The following is a 19,277-nucleotide window of genomic DNA, read 5'->3' as shown; positions in this document are numbered from 1 at the left end:
TGCTGGCGGTGAGAAACTTCTATGAGACTGGGCGATGGGGCTCAAGTTCGGCTCTTGAGCAGATGACCACTGTTTGGATTTCCTCCGCCATCTAAATATGCCGTTGCCCGTCTGCAGTGCCGCTTTTGTTTGTTCTCGCCGTTGGAATCTTTCGCCTTCTTTCTTTAGTAGAATTTTCCTAATCTCCCTTTCAACTCTGGATTTGGTCGTTTCGGATGATGCATTCTTAGAAAACCGTTCGAGAGCAGCGAGCTTCTGGCCAGTCTGGCCAGTCTCTTGGCTGATGGCGCTTTGCTCGCTGTCTGAAGGAGTGATGACGTCGGGAACACCGGTTTGAGGATTGAATCCCTGAACGCCGAGATAATCACCGCTCTGTTTGAGGCTTCGCCTTTGTTTGCGGGCCTCTCTTTTTGCTTCCAGGGACAGACCATGATCTGGTGGTCGTTGCCCAAGCGAGGGAGAGGCTTCATCCCCTGGAACGACCGCCGTTGAATGACGATCCTGAGCATTCGTTTCTCGGTCTTCATCAGGCAGTCGCTTACGGGACGATGAGATCCTCTGCCAGTTTTTGTCGTCCCGTGGAGCCCAGCTCCACTTTCGGGGAGGTTCAACTTCAAGTGAAGCAACCATGCCCGCAGAGTCAGCTCGGGGTCGTGACTGAGACGTGCTCTGTTCTGGGCCAGTCTTGTGCAAGTCTTTGGGAATGTTCCACTCAGCAAGGCGGTTAGAATCGACGGTCCCGCTCTGATGCCTTCGATGACTGCCAGTGACCTGGCGTTGAGGCTGTTGGACATCAGCTCTGTGTCTCAGGTCCAGTTGTTCCCAGAAGCCTCGTTCTCTGACTGTTCCTCCTCGCTCCGGACGATGACTTGGGAGCATGGTTTTGACCCAACCACCCAAGGAAGCGGCCTGCCGAGTTTCTACCGGCGCGCTGACAGTTCGTTGCGTACGCCGTGTCTGGCGCAAAGTCTTGACGAGGGTTTCGCCTTCGTTAGGCTGTAATGGTGGACTGTTGACAGACATGGCAAAGTAAAACGGAGTGGATGTAAAAATAGTATGATACCGAATGTTGAATGTCAAAATATTGATCTCGACCTCGACCACTGAACCGGAGCCGTTGGAAACTTGACAGCGAGGGGCTGGTCAAACGACTTGCTTGTGGACCTCTGAAGACGTTGGGCTAGGCGTAAGAACAATGGGAGAAGAGAAGGAGAAGAGTTGGCACGTTGATCTGTACCTACTGCCAGCGCACCGACTGAGTTCCTGCCTAATGATAGTCAGTTGTTTCTTCTCCGTGGGTGAGGAAGGTGCATAAGTGGAAGGAGAGTTTGGAAAACGAGTGAAGACCGTGTTTCATCGTCATCGAACAGCGCACGAAAAGAATGGGCAGCTACAAAGGATATTAACATTGGATTCAATAATTAGCAACAATCCGTGAAACGCCAACCCTTGTTTGCGATCATAACAACAGCGGATGTCCGCGGAGGGAGATACTACAAAAATATTTACAACATCAGGCGTGTAGTAGAACAAAGGGAACAAAATATACAACTACCACCTGGGCGAGGGTCTCCCCTGAGGCGTCTGGTTTCTACCCAGCCCAGCAAATGGATTACTGGTGCCACCAAGGCTCGACCCGTTTAACCTCCTGCCATCCACGTTCCTTGAGGGTGTCCCCTGTTGTCCTCGGTTTCGTTGCTCAAAAGCAGCCATTTCTCGCGAGTTCCGCGGGGACTGGGTTTCTTGAGAGGTGAGTTCATTCAAGCTCGTAGCCTTCTTCAGGGGCGACCTGTTGTGGGTGTGGATTCCCATGCTGCCACCAAAATGCATGTTGGGCACACCCGACGAGGTTCCAGTATTAGAGGTTCCAGCGGAAACATAGCCAGCCGGCAAACTATGCCGAGGTACAGATGCCCGCTGGCTGACAGCTGGCTTGAACAATTCAGATCGACGAGACGCTGTTGGGGGGGTAAACATCTGTGGCTTCAGGACGTTGGTCGGGGTAGAAGCTCGCTCGTCAGAGAGTTTGGCAGGTTGCGTGTATGGGTTGACATGAGCGTGGAAGCCACGGCTGATCTGAGTTGTTGGAGTGCCAGTCTGAACAAACTCTCGGAGTTCGCGAGGTTGGTTTTCGCAGAACTGAGTGCCGACATCTCTAACGACCGGATGCAGATGGGGGCGAACAAATTTGGAGTCGTACTCGCGCAGTACCTCCTTCTGGATGATTGCCGTATCCTTAGCTTGTTGGGTGAATCGAGAGCAGAAGAAGAGAAGTTGACCAGAGATGATGGCCTGGAGAACGAGAGTGTTGAAAACAGTCATGCTCGGGCGAGGGTCCAGAGGAGCGAGGGGCAAGAATAGCATGTACACCAAAACATGGCCAGGGCCGAAGAGGCAGAACAGCCGCAAGGAAACCGGGAGCGGATCCCAGACCGACAGTTCCCACACATCAGATGCCTTGTCAGGGTGGGCACGAGACTCCGGGGTGTCGGGAGCGATGATTTTGGCGAGGTATCGGAGGGGCGTCGAGGGGGATGAATTGGACTGATCCACCTTCACACGTCGTGCGGATGGGGTCGAAGGCTCGACCTCCACATTGGCCTCGAAAAGTCGGTATTTGCGGGTTCGGGTAATGGTGTAGTAGGCATTCGAACTCGAAAACATGATGAGGGTCCAGACGAGAGGATACACCTAGCACATCCTGTCGTGAGTGGTGAGGCCAACGTGAATGGACAAAGAAGCACTTACAAAGAACGAAAGCCAACCGGAACCGTTGTCGTCGCTGAAGACGTCGTCGTTGGAGGAGGAAGAAGAGGAATTTGCGCGCGCAATCAGGAATATGAAGTTGAGTCCCAGGCCAAGTTGTGTCCCTGCCGAAGTCGAATCCCAATCCCTTGTTTCGAGCTCCTCCGACAGCCATAGCAGGAAGTCCATCGGGTTCAAGGCAGACATGATGCGCTCAAAGAGCGGCTGCCGCCGAACCAACCGCGGCATTTTGGACGAAAATCAACTGCGGATTAGAAAAGTAGTATTTCAGTGGTCGCGTAGCCGGATCGAGCGCAATAAGCCCGTCGAGAGGGAGAAAAAAGAGGGCGAGAAAGGAGTAAGGAAGACGGCACTGGGGCCAGTTGTTGTTTACTTTGAAATGTTTGGTGAGGCAGCGCCAGGCTTTGTTCCAGCAACTGCAGGGGCGCTAGGCGGCCGGCGCGGGGGCGGTGGTCAGAGCTTCACCAACCGGCGGCGCGGAGCCTCAGGCGTCTCCCGTCTCCCGCCTGCGATCCTTCTCCGGCTTCCACCTCCATCAAGGGATTCACACACACCCAGAGGCCCCCCCGATCCCGCTCTCAATCATTGAGATGGCTTCGCACGCGGACTTCAAAGACCGAGAGTTCCTCGCCGTCATCGGCGACGAGGTGAGCATTGCTCCATGACCGCATTTCCATGGGCGCCAGTCCCGCTGACGTAGGCTGCAATCAGGACTCGGTAACCGGACTGCTTCTCGCTGGCATCGGCGTGAGTATCTCTCCGATTTGGAAGTGATCGCAATGGGGGTCTAACTCAGTGTACAGCATGTCACCACTGGCGCCGATTCGCAGAAGAACTTCCTCGTTGTTGACACCAAGACGGACAACGCCGCTATCGAGTCTGCCTTCAACAGCTTCACCGAGGAGCGAAAGGACATTGGCATCGTGCTGATCAACCAGCACGTTAGTGGCACCATTGCCCTATCATATTGGCACAGATAACTGATGTGTTGACAGGTCGCTGATCGAATCCGACATCGAATCGACTCGTATACCGCAGCATTCCCTACTGTCCTGGAGATTCCTAGCAAGGACCACCCCTACGACCCCGAAAAGGACAGTGTTTTGCGACGAGTGCGACGACTGTTTGGAGAGTAGGAGGTGTAAACATCAGAAGAGCGGGACCTTCACGATGAACTTAGAGGAATGAAGTGGCTGGGGTTGACATGCATGAGATCGCAGGGCGAGGTTGCAGCTCTTGTACTTCGATTGGTGTTGAGGCATAATTGCATGCTTAATGCTAAGGGTTTACAATCCACTGATTCCCTCCTTCGGCTATCCCAAGTCGATTCTAAAGCCGGTGAAAGATGCTAACGGAAACGCGAAAATTGCCAAACTGATACACTCCTAACGATATCCCCGTAAGAAAAGAGTCCCAAAACCAGAAAGTCATCCCAAAATAGCGCTGTCGTATTTACGTATGACATGTTTCACCCATTACAAGTCGTTGCCGAAGAAGCGGCTGGACCTGGAGAATTCGACAGTGGCAGTCAGGCAGGTGATCTGAACATCATCGACAGTGAAGACGTCAGCCAGCACGGTGTATTTTCCCTAGAAATGCGTGTTAGACCATGTCCGAGATGGGGAATGAGAGCGGAACGTACGGGGGGGATCTCATTGGGGAGGTCAACGGTCTTGGTAATCTCGAGGTCGCCGGCCTTGACAGGGCACTCAAGGTCGACGTTTCCGATCTGCTCGCAGAGGTCGGCCTTGGTGCTAACGAGGCGGATGAGTCCGTACTTGACGGTTAATAGGACGTAGGCTCCCTCCTCGATGGTCTGCTTCACGGTTCCCTTGGCCTTGATGAGCAGCTCCTGGCCACTGTTGTGAGGTTAGTTCTCGATCTAAGCGCCAATTGTTGGGGAGCGGGGTAGGCCTACGCTTTCGGGGGGTTGGGCAGCAGGTCGACGCTGTCAATCTTGATGAGGTCGGCAGCGTGATCTCCAGGGCACAGCTCCAGAGGTGAGTCGCCGGGGATCTTCAGGTCATCGTTGACAGCGACATCGGGTGCCTTCCCATTGAAGATGCTCATGGCCGAGGCCGGGGCCAGGCAGACGGACAGGCAAGCCGCGACGGTTGAGAACCTCATCGTGAAATAGTCGGAATGATCAACTCGAAATGGGGTTGGTTCGTTTGAGAGGAGAAGGCGATGGGATGGATGATGTCGAGGCAAGGGGAGGATGACGGGCGTTATCAAGGCAAAGGATGGCGAGTGGCTTGGTGTTGAATGATGCGTCATGGGACCTCCGCTCCACTCTGATTGGAGTCTGATGGGCGGCTGGGGAACTGTTGATGCCTCACCGCCTTGGCGCTAGGAGGGCGGCGGGCAGAAATCCCGTGGGTACGTACCTGATTCCCAACCCCCGCCGGCCTCGGACGAACCATGCTGTGGCGCACGCGACGGTCAAGGGATGGACAAGCGATGGCCAAGCGATGACGACTATTTGAGTCACGGGCACGCCTCCATCCTCGGTATCCTTGATGTGCTGATCTCAGTTCAGTTTACGGTTCTAGGCCTGTCTTGACGGTCCTGGCATGAAATGTCTTGAACCCATTGTCTCATCCGGGATTGCCGCTGCGTGCTGGAGGAGCTGATACTGCTTGCGTCTTGGAATGGGTGCATGAGGCAAGGTCAGACGGATGCGCTTACCTACTTTGGCACTCCAAAATCGGCCGCTCCTATCTGCTCCCAGGCATTGCGCAATGAAACCCTGCTGTGGTCCTTGGCATCTTTGGCCGCTGCCGTAGTTATCGGATTGAATCGCACCTGCTTGTTACAGGCCGCCCGCGGCTAATCAATCAGTCTCTCGGGCCAGTCTTATCAGGTTATGACCAAAGATATCTATTTACGACCGTTGCTCATAGACAAGGGACGCTAAGATACAACGCCTCTGCTGCTCAAAAACTAAGAACTCTCGACTTTCTTTTCGTGTTGCATCTATCTTGTGATGCTTGGGTTGCCCTCTATGGGCAATCGCATGCTTCCGACGTGAGTGATCTAATAATACGCGAGGTGATACTTTCTGCATGCGACTCTATCTACCGAGCGCGATCCACATACGGCGCTGGCTCCTACGTGACGCTATGATGCTCATACTTGCATCATACTGTTCTTCATCAGACTGAGTTTCGTACCGCGACTTGGCGGCCACGATTGGTGAGCGGAAATCGGTACTGAATCTAATATGCACTCGACGTGGGAATAGGACCAGAGTGTACCCCCTCACTCAGGCGCCTCGTTTGCTTCACAGTCAATTATTGCTACTGTCAGCGCCTTGTTTTTACGCACGATATTATTTCCATTGAATGGTTGAGTCAACGTTTTCCCCGAGCCACGAATATTAGGCCCTATCACAACATGAAGTGTTTGCTCCATGAGGCGTTCTAGGGCAGGTTTCAAACCCCTAGTAAGATATAATCGCAGGTCGTCAGACATCCTCAGTATCATCTTCATTGCCCTTTAGCCATATGTGATCTGCTTCCTATTCCTTCTTCATTATGTAGAATCCTCGACCGAGGCAAGTGCCGATGCGTTTGCCACCACTTCAATCTCCCGACTTCGTAAGCCGCCCAGAGCTTTAGTTTGCAGTGGATGGCGGAGCGTCCCCTCTTACGGATCGGTTACGATTTCGAGAGACACGTGTTGCAATATTGCGGCATTCTGGTTCCATTGGTGAGCTTGGAGTTAGTTCATCGTTGACAAGGCTGCTTCGGGCACCAAGATCGATGTGCCGTACCTGGAATTGATCAAATGAAGTATGACTTTGTGAAGCCACGCTGACTAGCTCTCTTAGAATAAATCTTGCTAACTGAATAGCACTTTCGTTTGGAATCCCGGTGCCCGAAAAGTATCCAAGAAGTACAAGGACACGGGTGGGGTTTCGCTCCATTTAAGGGCGTTACTTACATGTGCAGAACTCCATAATTCCTTGTTTGCCCTCATTCTGCCCAATGTATGTCTCTGCTGTGATATAAGTACAAAGAGTAGAGTATACATTACAATGCGGATCATTTCTTTTGGACACATAGATAAGTATATCATTTTGACCACCGATCATGATTTACGCTTCGATACGTTAGTGACGACACAACTCCATTAGTCGAGAAGACTCCGGCGAATCCAAGGAAGCGTATTATACATGTAGGTCCCCTAATCTCACACTACCCAGGGCATAGTCGTTAGCTCTCAGAATACCAGTCTAAAATTTCGGTTGAACACTATGAAGAGGCTCATCATGCCGCCGCAACGTCTAAGCACCCCACAAATATGAACGTAATGTGTTTAGTACACAACGATCGCTGTCAATTAACCCTCAACAGGGCATGGTCAGTTTAAATTATGAGCAGTAAAGAATATTCTGACGAGGATATGAATTGATGTCGGTGAACTTTTTCGACAGGAGCAACTGGTATCCTGAAGCAGCCGGTAATTCTCTTTCGACACGCTGAGTTGTTGGTCAAGATTTGGGCTAGTGCAACGCCTTGATGGCTAAATATTCCGTAATATTGTTTGAATAATGTGATTCAGAAGCTTGGTGGACTGATTCTTCATGAAGCTCAACTCTCGATATGTCGACGAGGCTGTCGGGCCAATACAACGAAGTTGCCCTGAGGTATTGTGCGACACAGGCAATAAAATGGACACAATTTCTTCAAACCTTGGCGAAATTTCAAAAAGAGTTTTATTCTGTCAATGCTATTTCTAATATGTTGGTCACGACTACTATGTGGGACGGACGGGGTGGCTGATTGTCACAGGGGGCGTTGTCCGCGTTGAACCACTAGCAGCTGCAACTATCTGACTCAACGACAGAGTGGATGAGTTAGCATGTGGGCATGGATGACTGGGGCCGAGACTTTGCATTTTGGAAAATCAGTATTCAAATTGGTAACATCTTCAAATTTTTGGTAAAGAAAAATAGTCAAGTGAATCTAATTACGTCGCAAAGCTTCAAGCTTACTTGACGGAGTCGAGTCCCGATCCGACATAGAGCTTGTGATGTTCTCACTCGGTTTACCTTCATACATCTTTCTAATAACGGATTAAAACGGAGTCTGTTCTTGACTCAGAGTAGTAACGTCTCTCGCATGCTACTTAACCCGGTCTTTTGGTGATGTGGCAAAGACATCGGTCGATGACTGGTTTGTGCTAGAGTCTAGAACATATTCTACGCCATTGCTTGGGGTTTGTAATTGCGAGTATGCTACTGTCACTGGCCTAAGGCTCATCTTATCAGTGTACCCAATGTACTTTTTGAATGAAAAATAGCTATTGATCGTTCTCCAATCGAATATCCGTTGGAGAGATGTCATGAACTTCGTCGGCGCGGAGGGAATCACTAACGTCATGGGAGACATCGCCCACAACATGCTCCGGACCACCCGCGAGCTTAAGTTCAGGAAAGTCCGCGCCAATGCCGAAGAAATTCTGGTGTCATTCGGTTGGATTGATGGCCTTGCTCGATTCCCACAGGCCGTCCATCTACCAGCTTACCGGCTACGTAGAGATGGCTGCCGCATCTGCAAGTCCCAGGTTCGGACCAGCTCTTCACAAGAGGCACACCGGCTAGAAGTAAACATGAAATCTGTGTTAAAGAACTTTTTTGGCACAGCCGTTGCGTCTCAACCCATACAACCACTCCCTGGAAGCGACCCCGCCCATCAGCCTCTGTTAACAAAAGTGAGGAATCCTCAACGCCGAGTCTACCATCAACGCCTTTGTCACCACAATACCAATTGCAATTTAACCTACCCATACTTGGTTGAATATTGTGAGACTAATTTTAGAATGGCGACAAGACTATGTGATAGGCCCATGAAGCAAAGTGGTGGTGTTCATTTTTAATGGTGTCCTGGCACACCGTTATGTCGGCTTCGTTGCCATTGACGTGCAGAAGCCATAGCTGAAATTTAGCTATTAACTATAATACGTCTCCTAAATTTAGGATATGCATGATTATCCTTAATATTCTTTAGACTAGTATTTATTCTCCAAGTATATCGAGACAATTACATTCTCCAATAGATAGGGATTCAAAACTCGCGTGTACTTCGCACGTGCAAAACCGAGACGTCTATATATGGCATCGTATTCGCCCAATAGTCATGTACGAAGTAAATAGCATGTCGATTGAACAAAGTCCAATTGACAGAGGGTGCGAGGCCTCATTCTTTGACCCACGAGTCGCTAGTCAATCGCACCACTGACTGGAAATCTGGGAGTTCGGCCATGAGATTGCGACTGTTTTCAATTCGCTCTTATTTACGACGAGCCAAACAGCGAAATTACAAGTCCCGCAGTGCTTCATCGGACAGCATTGTAATGCGAATACCATCCTTTCCATCATGAGACGCCATAACGTACGTTGTGGCTCCTGTTTCGTAGAAAATTGTGCACTGAGGGGCTGGTTGTTTCCACACCTGCTTCCAAAATCTCCGTGTTCTCTAGAATAATGTGACGGGCTAGGCTTATTCAATACTCTACAGCGTGATCAAAACTGAAGTCAATTGACTCCGGCTTGATGTACTTCAGCAGACAATCATTGACCTTCATGTCAGTCAATCACTGATTTAGTGAGCTCATTCGTCGTAGCGAACGGCTCATCACGCAAAGTAACTCAGATACATATTTGGGGAATTAAATCGATCATAAGTAATATCTCGTCTTAGCTTATGTTAGGTTACTAAGCTTCTTGCAGTGCATCTCCAAGCAACATCAGGTCCATGATAATCTTTGGAGGTTCAGCGAGAGTGGCAAATCGTACTCGGTCAGTTTCAGAGTGTCTCTACTGTACCTATACGCGATCTCCTCAAATTTTTACGGCTGGTCAAAATTTCCCTAAGTCTCCCTTAACTGCGTTTTTACCAAAGGGTTTGTGTGTTCAGACTGGCCTGGGGAATGCACTTTTGACGTCTTGTTGTTGGAAGGACCGAAAGCGGCTAGAACATTTTGCCAGGCACCCGCCTCAGGTTGACTGAGAAATTCCGTGCACGGACCGCGTAGACCTCTGCCACTATAAAGTCTCACGTCGCCCGCCCGCCTTTACTGGTTTTCTTTCTTTCTTCTTCATACTTACCTTGCGAAGAACTTTGCCCTCGATCATGAATGGGGGAGTTCAGCGTGGAAGGCCTGCATTGCACATCGTGGTGTCGTTCCATGCTCCATTGTCCTTCGGGGCCATGGGTCGTGCAATTTTTGATTTATCACCTCTTTCATTGTGGACTACTGCTTGTCGGTGGCCATGAAGAAGGATCGGATCTTTGAGATGGGTAGCTTCAGCGCCCAGGTACCCTGGCACTTGGAATCACCTAGGGCAATAGAACACGGTCGAATAGGAAGCTCTGGGGCAATTGACAAAGACGACTCATACTAAGCCAACATGGACTGCCGTGGCGCGAAAACTTTTTAGCATGGCAGCTATTACCAGGGGCCCATGATAAGCCGGCTTGATGTACGAGGCCCGCTCTAGGATGGTGAGACGCCCTCACTGTGGAAGCTAAGCAGTAGGGGCCTTTGGAGCCAGGAGCCGGCCGCGTGCGCTCGGAACGTGATTGGATGGGTCATTCCAAGTGGGATGGGAATTGCAGGCACAGCAGCCACTTTCTGTGCATTTGCCATGCTGGCCTCAGCAATCACAAGCCGTGTATCCGCAGGGATTGCCAAGGTCGCGCAGGGAGCCGGGAGGAGGAAGCAGAACAAAGCGAGAGCGAATCCGCTGTGTCTCGCACTGTACGCGTTTTGGCCAAAGGCCTTCTTTGCCCCCCCTCTCCTGGCGCAAATGACCATGACGATTGACACCAAGGTTGGTTGGTCGGTGGTGTGAAGCTAAGGTTCGACCAAGCTGATTGATGACTGAATCCTTTCTCTCTCGAAGGCATGTTCGTGCTGTGTAGGTAATGCGGGCTCTCCGGAAGGGAGGGGTGTGGGAATGGAGTTTGTTGGTCACGGGGGGGCAGAGGGCGGAGGTTGCACGCATCATACCCAGACAGCCTTGTCTTGTATTCGAGGTTTCAGAGTGGCCAGTGAGTACTTCGTACACGCAGGAAGAAGCTTGAGCACGTTGCATCTTGAGAGGTGCCATGCATATTACCGCCCTGGTCGAGGTGCTGGACTGGGCTAGGCCTGTTGGAGAGCACAGATGGGGCAGTGCGAATATGAAGTCTCGCCACGAAACCACAACAAAGAGGTGCTGCGACTTGGAAATTGAACGGCCATGTGCAGCTCCGCCTGGGCGCGACGAGGCACTTGGAGTACAAGGGCCCGCTGTTGGGGCTGCTCGTAGTCAAACACAGGACAGACAATGTAGGTACAAGTAACAAAGTGTAGTGCGACGCGTCCAAAAGACAAGTGTTGACGCCGGTGAGGGGACAGGATGCCCAGCATCAATACCCACGTACCGCTCCATTCTCAACCCACCCATCCCGTCCTTGGCCATGTACAGTAGTGGTACTTCGACTCGCACCAACGACACGATTTGCAGGCTCCCCACTGGGCTGTCGTAATGACGCGACCCCCATCCATCACGCACCGCCGCAGCTGCTGCAGCTTCCTGCCCTGCTGAAACCGATGGAAGCTTCTTACTGGCGCGCAGGCACTGTGCGTAAGGGGATGTTCAGCTGGTTGGTCCAAAACAACAGTGCATCTGCAGCAGTGGCCAATAGCCATCGAGGATGGAGCTGCCCTTGCTCCTGTTGCACGCACAGAGCCACAGTACGAGGAGAGGCGGATGAGGGAAAGTACGTAGCACCACGACAGGCCGCCTGCCTCGGCCGTGTGTCGCGTGGCTTCAACTCAAGTCGCCCCAAGTCACTCGCGAGGTCGACTCGTGGCGGGTGCCAATTTCGCCCCCTCTTCAGCGTGCGACCTCCACCAATCAGCATGCGCAAGCCGCGAAGGATAATGTTCCAGGATGGGGCTCCCAGCGCCCACAGCGCGCTGTCCAGTGCCAGGCTCCGGCTAGCCTCTCATCCTGATCAGGCTACCGCGCTCGCTTGCCCTGTCGGAGGGTCGTCAGGTTGTCAGGCGAGTCTGCCTGGCTCTCCTCCCAGACTGTCGTCGTCACTCACCCTGCTTGAAAATCTGGTGAAGCCCCCTCCCAACTCCCTTCGCTCCCCGTTATACCGTGCTCTCGACCGTCTCGATTTTCCTAGTGCCCGCCCAAAACATCGTCGTCTTGGGGGACATGATATGGCATGGCCAGCCCGCCCTCTCTCAGGTTCCGCCCGCCTCGAAGCCGCCCGCCAGCGCCCCTGCCCGCGCCCATGGCCTCCCGCTCGTGTCTCTCGCCATCCGCAATTTCACTGTCTCCCCCCGATCTCCCCCTCCTGGCTCGGGCAGCGGGCAGCGGGCTCACCTGCAGTCGGCGCCGTGAGGTTGCCTCAGGCACAAAGGCGCGCCTGCACCATGACTAGTAAGATTTCCAATCCACCGCCATTCAAGGTTGGGTTTAGCGCCAGATTCTCTTTTGTCCTGTCTCGTCCGTCGGTCTCTGTGGGCTTCCCTCCCGTCCCAGTCCCCCCCCTCCGTCGCGGCCCTGCCCAGCCAAAACCAGCGCAAGCCCAGCACCTACGCACCTTCGTTAGCACGCAGCACCGCACCGGCACGCACTGAACACCCACCAGTGGCCCAGTGGCCGCTGCCACTCACTGCCACTTGCTGCCGCTGCTACATTGTACTGCTGTTGCGACCGCTGGCTGCCACTCAGCGCCGCTGACTGAGGTGCTCAGCGTCGAGGGTCGAGGTCGACTGGTCGAGGTCCATCGAGGGTACGTACCGATGTCCTTGCCTGAGCCAACCCCAGGAGCCCAGGTCGGTACCGCACCCGTCTTGTTGCAAAGCACCCGGCCCTGTCGCTCCTCCCCATCCATCACTCTTCCTCCCCCATCACCCATTACCCATTCTTCGTGCAGTCCACGATCCTTCCGCCCCCTCTTCTTCCTCAGTTTCTGCTCCCAACTCCTCGTGTTGGGATTGCGTTTGAGTAGTCTCATCCTCTGCCTTATTTTACTCCTTTTTTCCGCCTCGCACCGAGCCCGTCTCCCCACCCGCGCACCACTCGTTCTCCAAGTCGCCTTCAACCTCTTCGTGACGGATCACGACGAGTTTTGCGAAAACACAAACTGCCCGACCGCGTCCCCAACGCGCCCTCGAATCGTGCCAGCAATCCGTATTTCGCTTCTCAACGACCGTCACCTCCCTCTGGGCACGCTGCTTTCCCCCGTCGACCCGCCGCTCATCCTCTGCCCTTGACGGCCACGATCCACGATTCTCCACGACCCTCGAGCCCTCCACCGACGCCTGCGATTCCCCGACTGTCCGCCCGCGCCGGTATCCTCCCGCCGTATGAGACTTTCCGTGACTGTTCTCGTTCGCAGCGCCTCTTTCCGGTCTCATTGGCGCGCGTCGTAACAGGCGTCGTCATGCCCCAAAGACCGCGACCGTAATCAGTTCACGCAATCCCCTCCGACGTCAACTCCCTCGTGAGGTTCACGACAGATGATGACAGACAATACTACGCCGCTACCCCCGCCGTCTGCGGCTCCTAGTCAGGATGCCCCTCCCGTACCTCAGGGCCCGTCGGTCAAGGAAGACGTTGCCCAAAAGGTCGAGATGGTGGAAGAAGAACCCTACACCATCAAGTGTATCTGCAATTTCTCTGACGATGATGGAAACACGATTTACTGCGACACGTGCGACACGTGGCAACACATCGACTGCTTCTATCCTGACAACAGGGACGAGGCCATCAGTGAGGACTTCGCTCACTCATGCGCAGAGTGCAAACCGCGTCCACTTGACCGTCAGAAAGCTATCGAGCGGACCCTACGACTCAGAAATACACCCGCCGAACACCAGCTATCCGACAAGAAAACCAAGCGACCACCTTCGAAAAGCCATAAGAAAAAGGCGAAACCCATCGAGCTACAAATAAACGGACAACAAAACGGCACTCATGAGAGTGGCAAACACCCCAGCCCAAATGACCCTACCCATCCCCCCAAGAAACCAAAGCCCACGCACCGAGCATCACAATCCGTCGGATCGTTGCCTTCCAAACGAAGCCCCTCGTATGGAATCGCGCGATCTAATCCTGCCCACCCTCCCAGCCCAGCCACCACCCCACCCGACCTTCCCGAAGATTTTCAGATCCACCATTACTCTCAAGGTTTCTGCGACTTGTACAACGCAAAGGCTGTACCGGATGCCCACAATAATGCCTTCGCTAGCCTCGCCATCCCTACGGCTCTCTCTCGTTGGCTTCGCGACCCGGATATCATGAGGAGTGAGGTAGGTCGCACACACGAAGAGGTTTTCCAGACCGAACCAGCAGACCTCGAGGCCAAAAAGCCAAAACTCGAACTTAAGGACGCAACCCGATCGGTTGAAGATGGCAAATCCCTTCGGTGGCGATTCCTCAACTCTACCACGCCCATCGAGAAGGATGTGCCTCTCATTGAATTGAATGGCTCAATCGGGTTCCAAAAAGACTACTGCGCCGACATGTCAAACCTTTGGGCCGATCTTTCCTCCCCTCTTCCCTTCGTCTTCTTCCACCCCGTCCTCCCTCTCTACATCGATACCAGGCAAGAAGGCTCACTCGCCCGCTACGTGCGCCGGAGTTGCAAGCCCAACGCCCAACTAGACACTTATCTTTCCGGTGGCTCCGAATATCATTTCTGGATCGTCAGCGATCGTTACATTTCCCCCAACGAACAAATTACGCTTCCTTGGGATTTCCGACTAGAGAAGAGTGTCGACGCCCGGTGGCTTCATTTACTTGGGCTTAGCGAAGACGAATCATCCGGACACCCGGAATCGAGTGTGGACGAAACGGAATACATGCTCATTTCGAACTGGATTGATCGGATTCTCTCTGAATATGGTGGCTGTGCCTGCGATCAAGATAACAACTGCGCATTTGCACGGTTCCATCGACAATACATCTTTGGCAAGACACAGGCTCGCGTCCAGCCCAAGAAAAAGCAGCGCAAACCCAAGACCCAGGCCATCTCACCCACAAACACTAGCCAGGCCACCAACAGTCGAGCTGCTAGTGAAGGCCACGTTGATGATGCTCTAGATCAAGATGCAAGGTCGCAATCGGGATCGCGCAGCAAGCCGCCGAGCCGAGACCTTACTCCCCTACGACAAGGCTCTTTTGATCAACTGGGAATATTGACCGAGCCGACAGATCGGGACAAGCGCAAGGTGGCCATGGTTGAGGATTCATTCCGCCGCATGGAGCAACAACAACCGCCAAGGAAAAAGAAGCGCATCTCTGATGGGACAAACGTCTCCACTTCCTCAAAATCGAAGGGCCGCACTGGCTCAACAGTCTCCCAAGGAAACTATGTTGATTCAGGTACTTGCAGGAGCAAATCTGGATCGCCAGCCAGCTCCCGATCCCCTCAGCTTTCCCATAAACCCTCGATTTCAAAAACCGAATCCTCGGCTGCTAGGTCGCGCCAGTCCTCATCAACCCCCAAGGTGACGTACTGCAATGCTGCTGTACAGACCGATCCGGTTGAAGGCGAGTGGTTCAGCGAACCGATAAAGTCTCCTCAACCGAAGAAGCGAATCATCTCCCTCTCAAAGCGCCTACTGAACAACCGCAACAAAGTTCGAGGTGATGGCCGCAGACAGTCACTCGCCACTCAAGTGTCAAATGGCACGGAAATGGAACTCGACTCCCCGACAATTGAACAGAAGCCCACGATGGCAGTATTGGAGGCCGAGCTGCCATCTCCATTGCCACGGGTCGCAGATTTGTCTATGGCAGACGCAGCGTCAGGGCCAGCCACGACACCCCTCCTTGCTTCTTCAACGAGTGACGCTGTCGTAGCTTCTATCAAGGTGAAAACACCAGATTTGCGTGTTCAGATGCCACCAGTGCCGGCGTTCGATAACACTGGTCTTGGGATCCACTGTGCCACGACTCCCCACTCGGGATCGGTGGTTCAATCGCCACTGTGCAACGGAAATTTTGCCAGCCCCTTTGCGCCGCCTGCGGTCAATGGCATCGCTGCCCATCCTAGCCCAATCAAGAAGAAGCTTAGCCTAAGCGACTACACCAAGAGCCGGATGAACAAGGCGGCGGGCAAAGTATCCGGAGCCAGCACTGTTATCAAGGCGAATATTTCGAGCCCCGAGGACACCAAGGTCGACATCATTCTCGACTCTCCGCCAGTCGAAAAGTCAGGGGAAAATGTGGCTCCTCCCACACCAACCCCGACAACCAACGGCCTTTTATAACTGTACGAAGTGTCTGTACGCATATTTATCGAAGTCGGTTTCAATTTTCTTTGTTACGTTTCTTGGGGTGATTGGACTGGGTGGATTCAAAAGCCCGGAGTTCTGCTATTCTTATATACAGTGGCTGGTACGTCGGACGACACCCCCTATTATTGGCGTTTGGAGAGGGACACGGAAACATGGACATGGGACACTGGGATGGGCGAATTTGCGCGAATGTGGAGAGATCAATCGGCTTTGGATCTCGGCATGTCGCACCAGGTTTCGTCTTGGGGCCAGCGGATTTCTGGCATTGTCTCCCCCTTCTGGCATCCATCTATGTCCATGTATGGTCAGTGGCTCTAAGTGGTTGAGTCCAATGTTTTATGTCGTCAGCGCTCTCTCAGAAGAGGATGGGTTTTTACGGGATGTGGGATAGGACTGGAAGGAGACGATGCCACTGCCGTGGAAATTTTGGCAGTTTTCTTGTATTTCTAGGCATGCCCTGTTTCTTTGACAGGTGTTCCAAGTCGATGCAGAAAGGCTCGAAATGATGAAAATGGAAACTTTTTAATGGATGACTTTCACATCCACCCTTTACTACAATGGTCGTATCCCAAGGTGATTCAGCTTGCGTGTGGTGGCCAGACGAGGTGGTCTCTGTGGATCATGTCGGGGTATCATTTTAATCAAATGCTGTGTCTATGGTGGCTATCAGTTGTACGACTTTGGATCATGGCCTCCTGTCTTTCTTCTATTCTAGTATACATGCGGATGCGGCGTCGTTTTTGTATGATTTTTCTTGTAGATCCAGGCTCGAATCATCCGTGGCGCACCGTGCCCCAGTTGTCTTCCTTAAATACCAACAGGGCCAGGCGATGCCGAACGAAGAGGCCGAAGAGGCCAACTACAAGCTGGAGGAGCGTCACCTCCCAGGCCAAGCGATCTTCGCGCAGGGGTCCGCGCCAGACGAGCCACAGATTGAGGATGGTGAAGTTGCTCGTCTCAACGAAGCGGCCTTGTTCGTCGGTGGCGACCTTGAGAAGGCGGAGCTTCGCGAGGAGGTGCAGGACCTGACCAACGAGGGGGTGAGGTTGGCGCTCGGCGGACCAGGGGGTGATTGAGGGTTCCAAGAGGCCGGTGCGGGCGTTGAACTTGGGGAGTCGATGGCGAGGGCAGGGGATGAGGCCGAAGATCTGGGGGCAGGAATAGAGGAAGTTAAATATCTGAGGGACGAGAAGTAGACCGAGCGTCTTGGAGAAGTGGCCGAGAATACCGACAACAGCGAAAACCATGCCAGAGAAGTAGCAGTAGGTGTCGCCGACAAAGACCTTGGCGGGGTACCAATTGTGGTAGAGCAGGGCGCAAGAGACACCGATCCAGGGAAGAAGGAGGTAGAGGGAGAAGAGGTGGGAGTCGGTGGCGGGGTGGGGATAGGGCGTAAAGAGGTAGAGGCAATCGTTAAAGGCGAGGAGGACGGCGATGACGACGCACTGAGAGACCTCAATGCCATTGATTCCGGCCAGCATGTTGATGCTCTGGGGACAGAACATGGCGACGCAGGCCATGTAGAGGTAGTAGAGGGCGCCAAGGTCGAAGAGCTCGCCGAGGTAGGGCTGGAGCTGGACGGGAATGACGATGGATGTGACGTCGAAGTCGACAAAGTAGACGACGAGGAGGGGGATGGAGGCGAGGCCGGGGATCCACCACTTGTGACGCCAGCGGATATCGAAGAGGTCGTCGCCAATGCCTAGGAGCGCGATGGTCTGGAGGGAGATGATGGCGCTTAGGTAGGATGCGAGCTTGTTGTGGGGGAAGCGGTGCAAGAAGCGGCCTTGGTTGATCTCCTCGAGCTTGACGACCACATCACGGTTTCCACCACCGCTGGTGGCGGCGACGATGTCCTTGTAGAAGGGAAACGGGATGAAGACGATGACGGTGATGAGGTAGACGGCGGCGCAGATGGCACCCATGCACTCTGGGATCTCGGGCTTGTGCGCCTTGCTCATGTCGCGGCCGCGAAAGCCGGCGCGCATGAAGGTGGGCCCCAGCCAGCGGATCATGGCGTAGCAGAGGGAGAAGGCGAGCAGGGAGAGGGAGAGGCAGGCGATGAGGGGTTCGCCATCGCCCTGGAAGGTGTTTGCGAGGACGGCGACGGATGCGCTGGAGAGGGAGAGGAGGGTGATGAGCTCGGTGCGGGAGAGCGAGGTTGACGGTGCGGGCGTCATGATGGCGGCGGGAGGCGCAAAGTCGACGGAGCGCCGGGTGGAGTTGAGACGTTTAGATGGTGATTGTTCGTGGGGTCGGACGGCGGCGCATCGTGAGGAGGAGGAGGAGGAGGAGGAGGAGGAGGAGGAGGAGGAGGAGGAGAAAAGAGGCGGTCGCGGCGCGGGAAGGGGGGGTGTTGCAGTAGACGAGGCTTTTTGAGGAATTGGGGGTTTTTGTGCGAGGGCGAGATACAAAGCGACGTGAACGGCCGAAAAAGTCGACGAGTTGGAACTGCGCCGCGAAGTTGACGTGGGATGGTGACACGTTGTTGGATGGACGGGGCCGGGATCGGGATGTGGAGGCGTGTCGCGGAAGCACGTGCGAGCTGCGTGCGACGAGTCGCAGGTAATTAAATGAGTACGAAGTACGACGTACGATTTACGACGTATTTGCGAATACCGTAATGGCCATTCGCACATGAATGGGGGCTATCAATCCCAAGACCTGACTTATGTAAGGGCCAAGACTGAAACTAACATGAGTCTCCCTATCTTGGTCTCTTTGCTTGAATCTCTTTTGTTCATCTGCCAAAATCCATTCTATTAGGGCCGCACTGCAGCCCATTCATGCGGGTGACTGATGGCCATCGTCCATCTGCCGAGCCTCCACCAAACACCGTGACAATCGCAGGGCCACCGCTAGTTCCACCTCCTCGGCGTCTCTTGCAACGGTCAAGTTTGATACTTGCTACCATGGCCTGGGCTAGGTGACATCCCACTCGGTGCTACGCGCAAGTGCGTGCGTGCGTGCAAAGGGAGCGCTCGTTGGACACTGCAACTCGGCATCAGGACATTGTCATACATACCACGCAACTGCTGCAGTTTGTCCAGACGATAACGGGGGAGCACAGCTTACGGCCGGCTCTGAACAAACAAGTTTCATCATCACGGAGGATACAATAAGCCCCGGACTCCGACACCGCGCCATCTCCGCGGTCGGCTTTCGTCCAACAAGCAGCCGGGGAGTGTGATTCC

General features: G+C 53.6%; 7 protein-coding genes across 7 annotated transcripts; 4 read left to right on the top strand and 3 right to left on the bottom strand.

Moving 5' to 3' along the window:
• Positions 1 to 1,551: 1,551 nt before the first annotated feature.
• On the bottom strand, positions 1,552 to 2,994 carry BGZ61DRAFT_340688 (uncharacterized protein; the record flags this gene model as incomplete). The annotated part of the gene is made up of 2 exons (XM_046239331.1): positions 1,552 to 2,691; positions 2,749 to 2,994. The coding sequence occupies 2 exons, from the start codon at positions 2,992 to 2,994 to the stop codon at positions 1,552 to 1,554; spliced, it is 1,386 nt and encodes a 461-aa protein (XP_046110411.1).
• A 285-nt stretch (positions 2,995 to 3,279) lies between these two features.
• On the top strand, positions 3,280 to 4,030 carry BGZ61DRAFT_440569 (vacuolar ATP synthase subunit F). Its single transcript, XM_046244497.1, has 4 exons — positions 3,280 to 3,413; positions 3,478 to 3,513; positions 3,570 to 3,707; positions 3,762 to 4,030. The coding sequence occupies exons 1-4, from the start codon at positions 3,357 to 3,359 to the stop codon at positions 3,900 to 3,902; spliced, it is 372 nt and encodes a 123-aa protein (XP_046110410.1). The 5' UTR covers positions 3,280 to 3,356; the 3' UTR covers positions 3,903 to 4,030.
• A 211-nt stretch (positions 4,031 to 4,241) lies between these two features.
• On the bottom strand, positions 4,242 to 4,893 carry BGZ61DRAFT_489545 (phosphatidylinositol/phosphatidylglycerol transfer protein; the record flags this gene model as incomplete). The annotated part of the gene is made up of 3 exons (XM_046250226.1): positions 4,242 to 4,355; positions 4,409 to 4,625; positions 4,685 to 4,893. The coding sequence occupies 3 exons, from the start codon at positions 4,891 to 4,893 to the stop codon at positions 4,242 to 4,244; spliced, it is 540 nt and encodes a 179-aa protein (XP_046110409.1).
• A 6,972-nt stretch (positions 4,894 to 11,865) lies between these two features.
• On the top strand, positions 11,866 to 12,497 carry BGZ61DRAFT_82172 (uncharacterized protein). Its single transcript, XM_046257123.1, has one exon. It carries the CDS (start codon positions 11,992 to 11,994, stop codon positions 12,412 to 12,414), a length of 423 nt encoding a protein of 140 aa, XP_046110408.1. The 5' UTR covers positions 11,866 to 11,991; the 3' UTR covers positions 12,415 to 12,497.
• BGZ61DRAFT_82180 (uncharacterized protein) lies at positions 12,497 to 13,176 on the top strand. The gene has a single exon (XM_046257125.1). It carries the CDS (start codon positions 12,580 to 12,582, stop codon positions 13,051 to 13,053), a length of 474 nt encoding a protein of 157 aa, XP_046110407.1. The 5' UTR covers positions 12,497 to 12,579; the 3' UTR covers positions 13,054 to 13,176.
• Positions 13,177 to 16,076, top strand: BGZ61DRAFT_82174 (uncharacterized protein). Its single transcript, XM_046257124.1, has one exon. It carries the CDS (start codon positions 13,300 to 13,302, stop codon positions 16,054 to 16,056), a length of 2,757 nt encoding a protein of 918 aa, XP_046110406.1. The 5' UTR covers positions 13,177 to 13,299; the 3' UTR covers positions 16,057 to 16,076.
• A 629-nt stretch (positions 16,077 to 16,705) lies between these two features.
• On the bottom strand, positions 16,706 to 18,449 carry BGZ61DRAFT_440563 (glycosyl transferase family 4-domain-containing protein). The gene has a single exon (XM_046244496.1). The coding sequence runs from the start codon at positions 18,261 to 18,263 to the stop codon at positions 16,857 to 16,859; it is 1,407 nt and encodes a 468-aa protein (XP_046110405.1). The 5' UTR covers positions 18,264 to 18,449; the 3' UTR covers positions 16,706 to 16,856.
• Between the last annotated feature and the right edge of the window lie 828 nt (positions 18,450 to 19,277).

This window comes from Ilyonectria robusta (genome assembly GCF_021365365.1).
Source record: "Ilyonectria robusta strain PMI_751 chromosome Unknown BGZ61scaffold_2, whole genome shotgun sequence".
NCBI classification, from domain to species: Eukaryota; Fungi; Ascomycota; class Sordariomycetes; order Hypocreales; family Nectriaceae; genus Ilyonectria; species Ilyonectria robusta.
The sequence above is the reverse complement of the archived record's forward strand: the minus strand, read 5'-3'. Positions and strand labels throughout refer to the sequence as shown.

Bases quoted from the DNA above. Each gene is read 5' to 3' on its own strand.
- BGZ61DRAFT_440569 (XM_046244497.1), top strand. From the start codon at position 3,357: ATGGCTTCGCACGCGGACTTCAAAGACCGAGAGTTCCTCGCCGTCATC. The intron at 3,514-3,569 runs GTGAGTATCTCT...CTCAGTGTACAG, and splicing joins TGCTTCTCGCTGGCATCGGC to CATGTCACCACTGGCGCCGA. The intron at 3,708-3,761 runs GTTAGTGGCACC...ATGTGTTGACAG, and splicing joins TCGTGCTGATCAACCAGCAC to GTCGCTGATCGAATCCGACA.
- BGZ61DRAFT_82172 (XM_046257123.1), top strand. From the start codon at position 11,992: ATGGCATGGCCAGCCCGCCCTCTCTCAGGTTCCGCCCGCCTCGAAGCC.
- BGZ61DRAFT_82180 (XM_046257125.1), top strand. From the start codon at position 12,580: ATGTCCTTGCCTGAGCCAACCCCAGGAGCCCAGGTCGGTACCGCACCC.
- BGZ61DRAFT_82174 (XM_046257124.1), top strand. From the start codon at position 13,300: ATGATGACAGACAATACTACGCCGCTACCCCCGCCGTCTGCGGCTCCT.
- BGZ61DRAFT_440563 (XM_046244496.1), bottom strand. From the start codon at position 18,263: ATGACGCCCGCACCGTCAACCTCGCTCTCCCGCACCGAGCTCATCACC.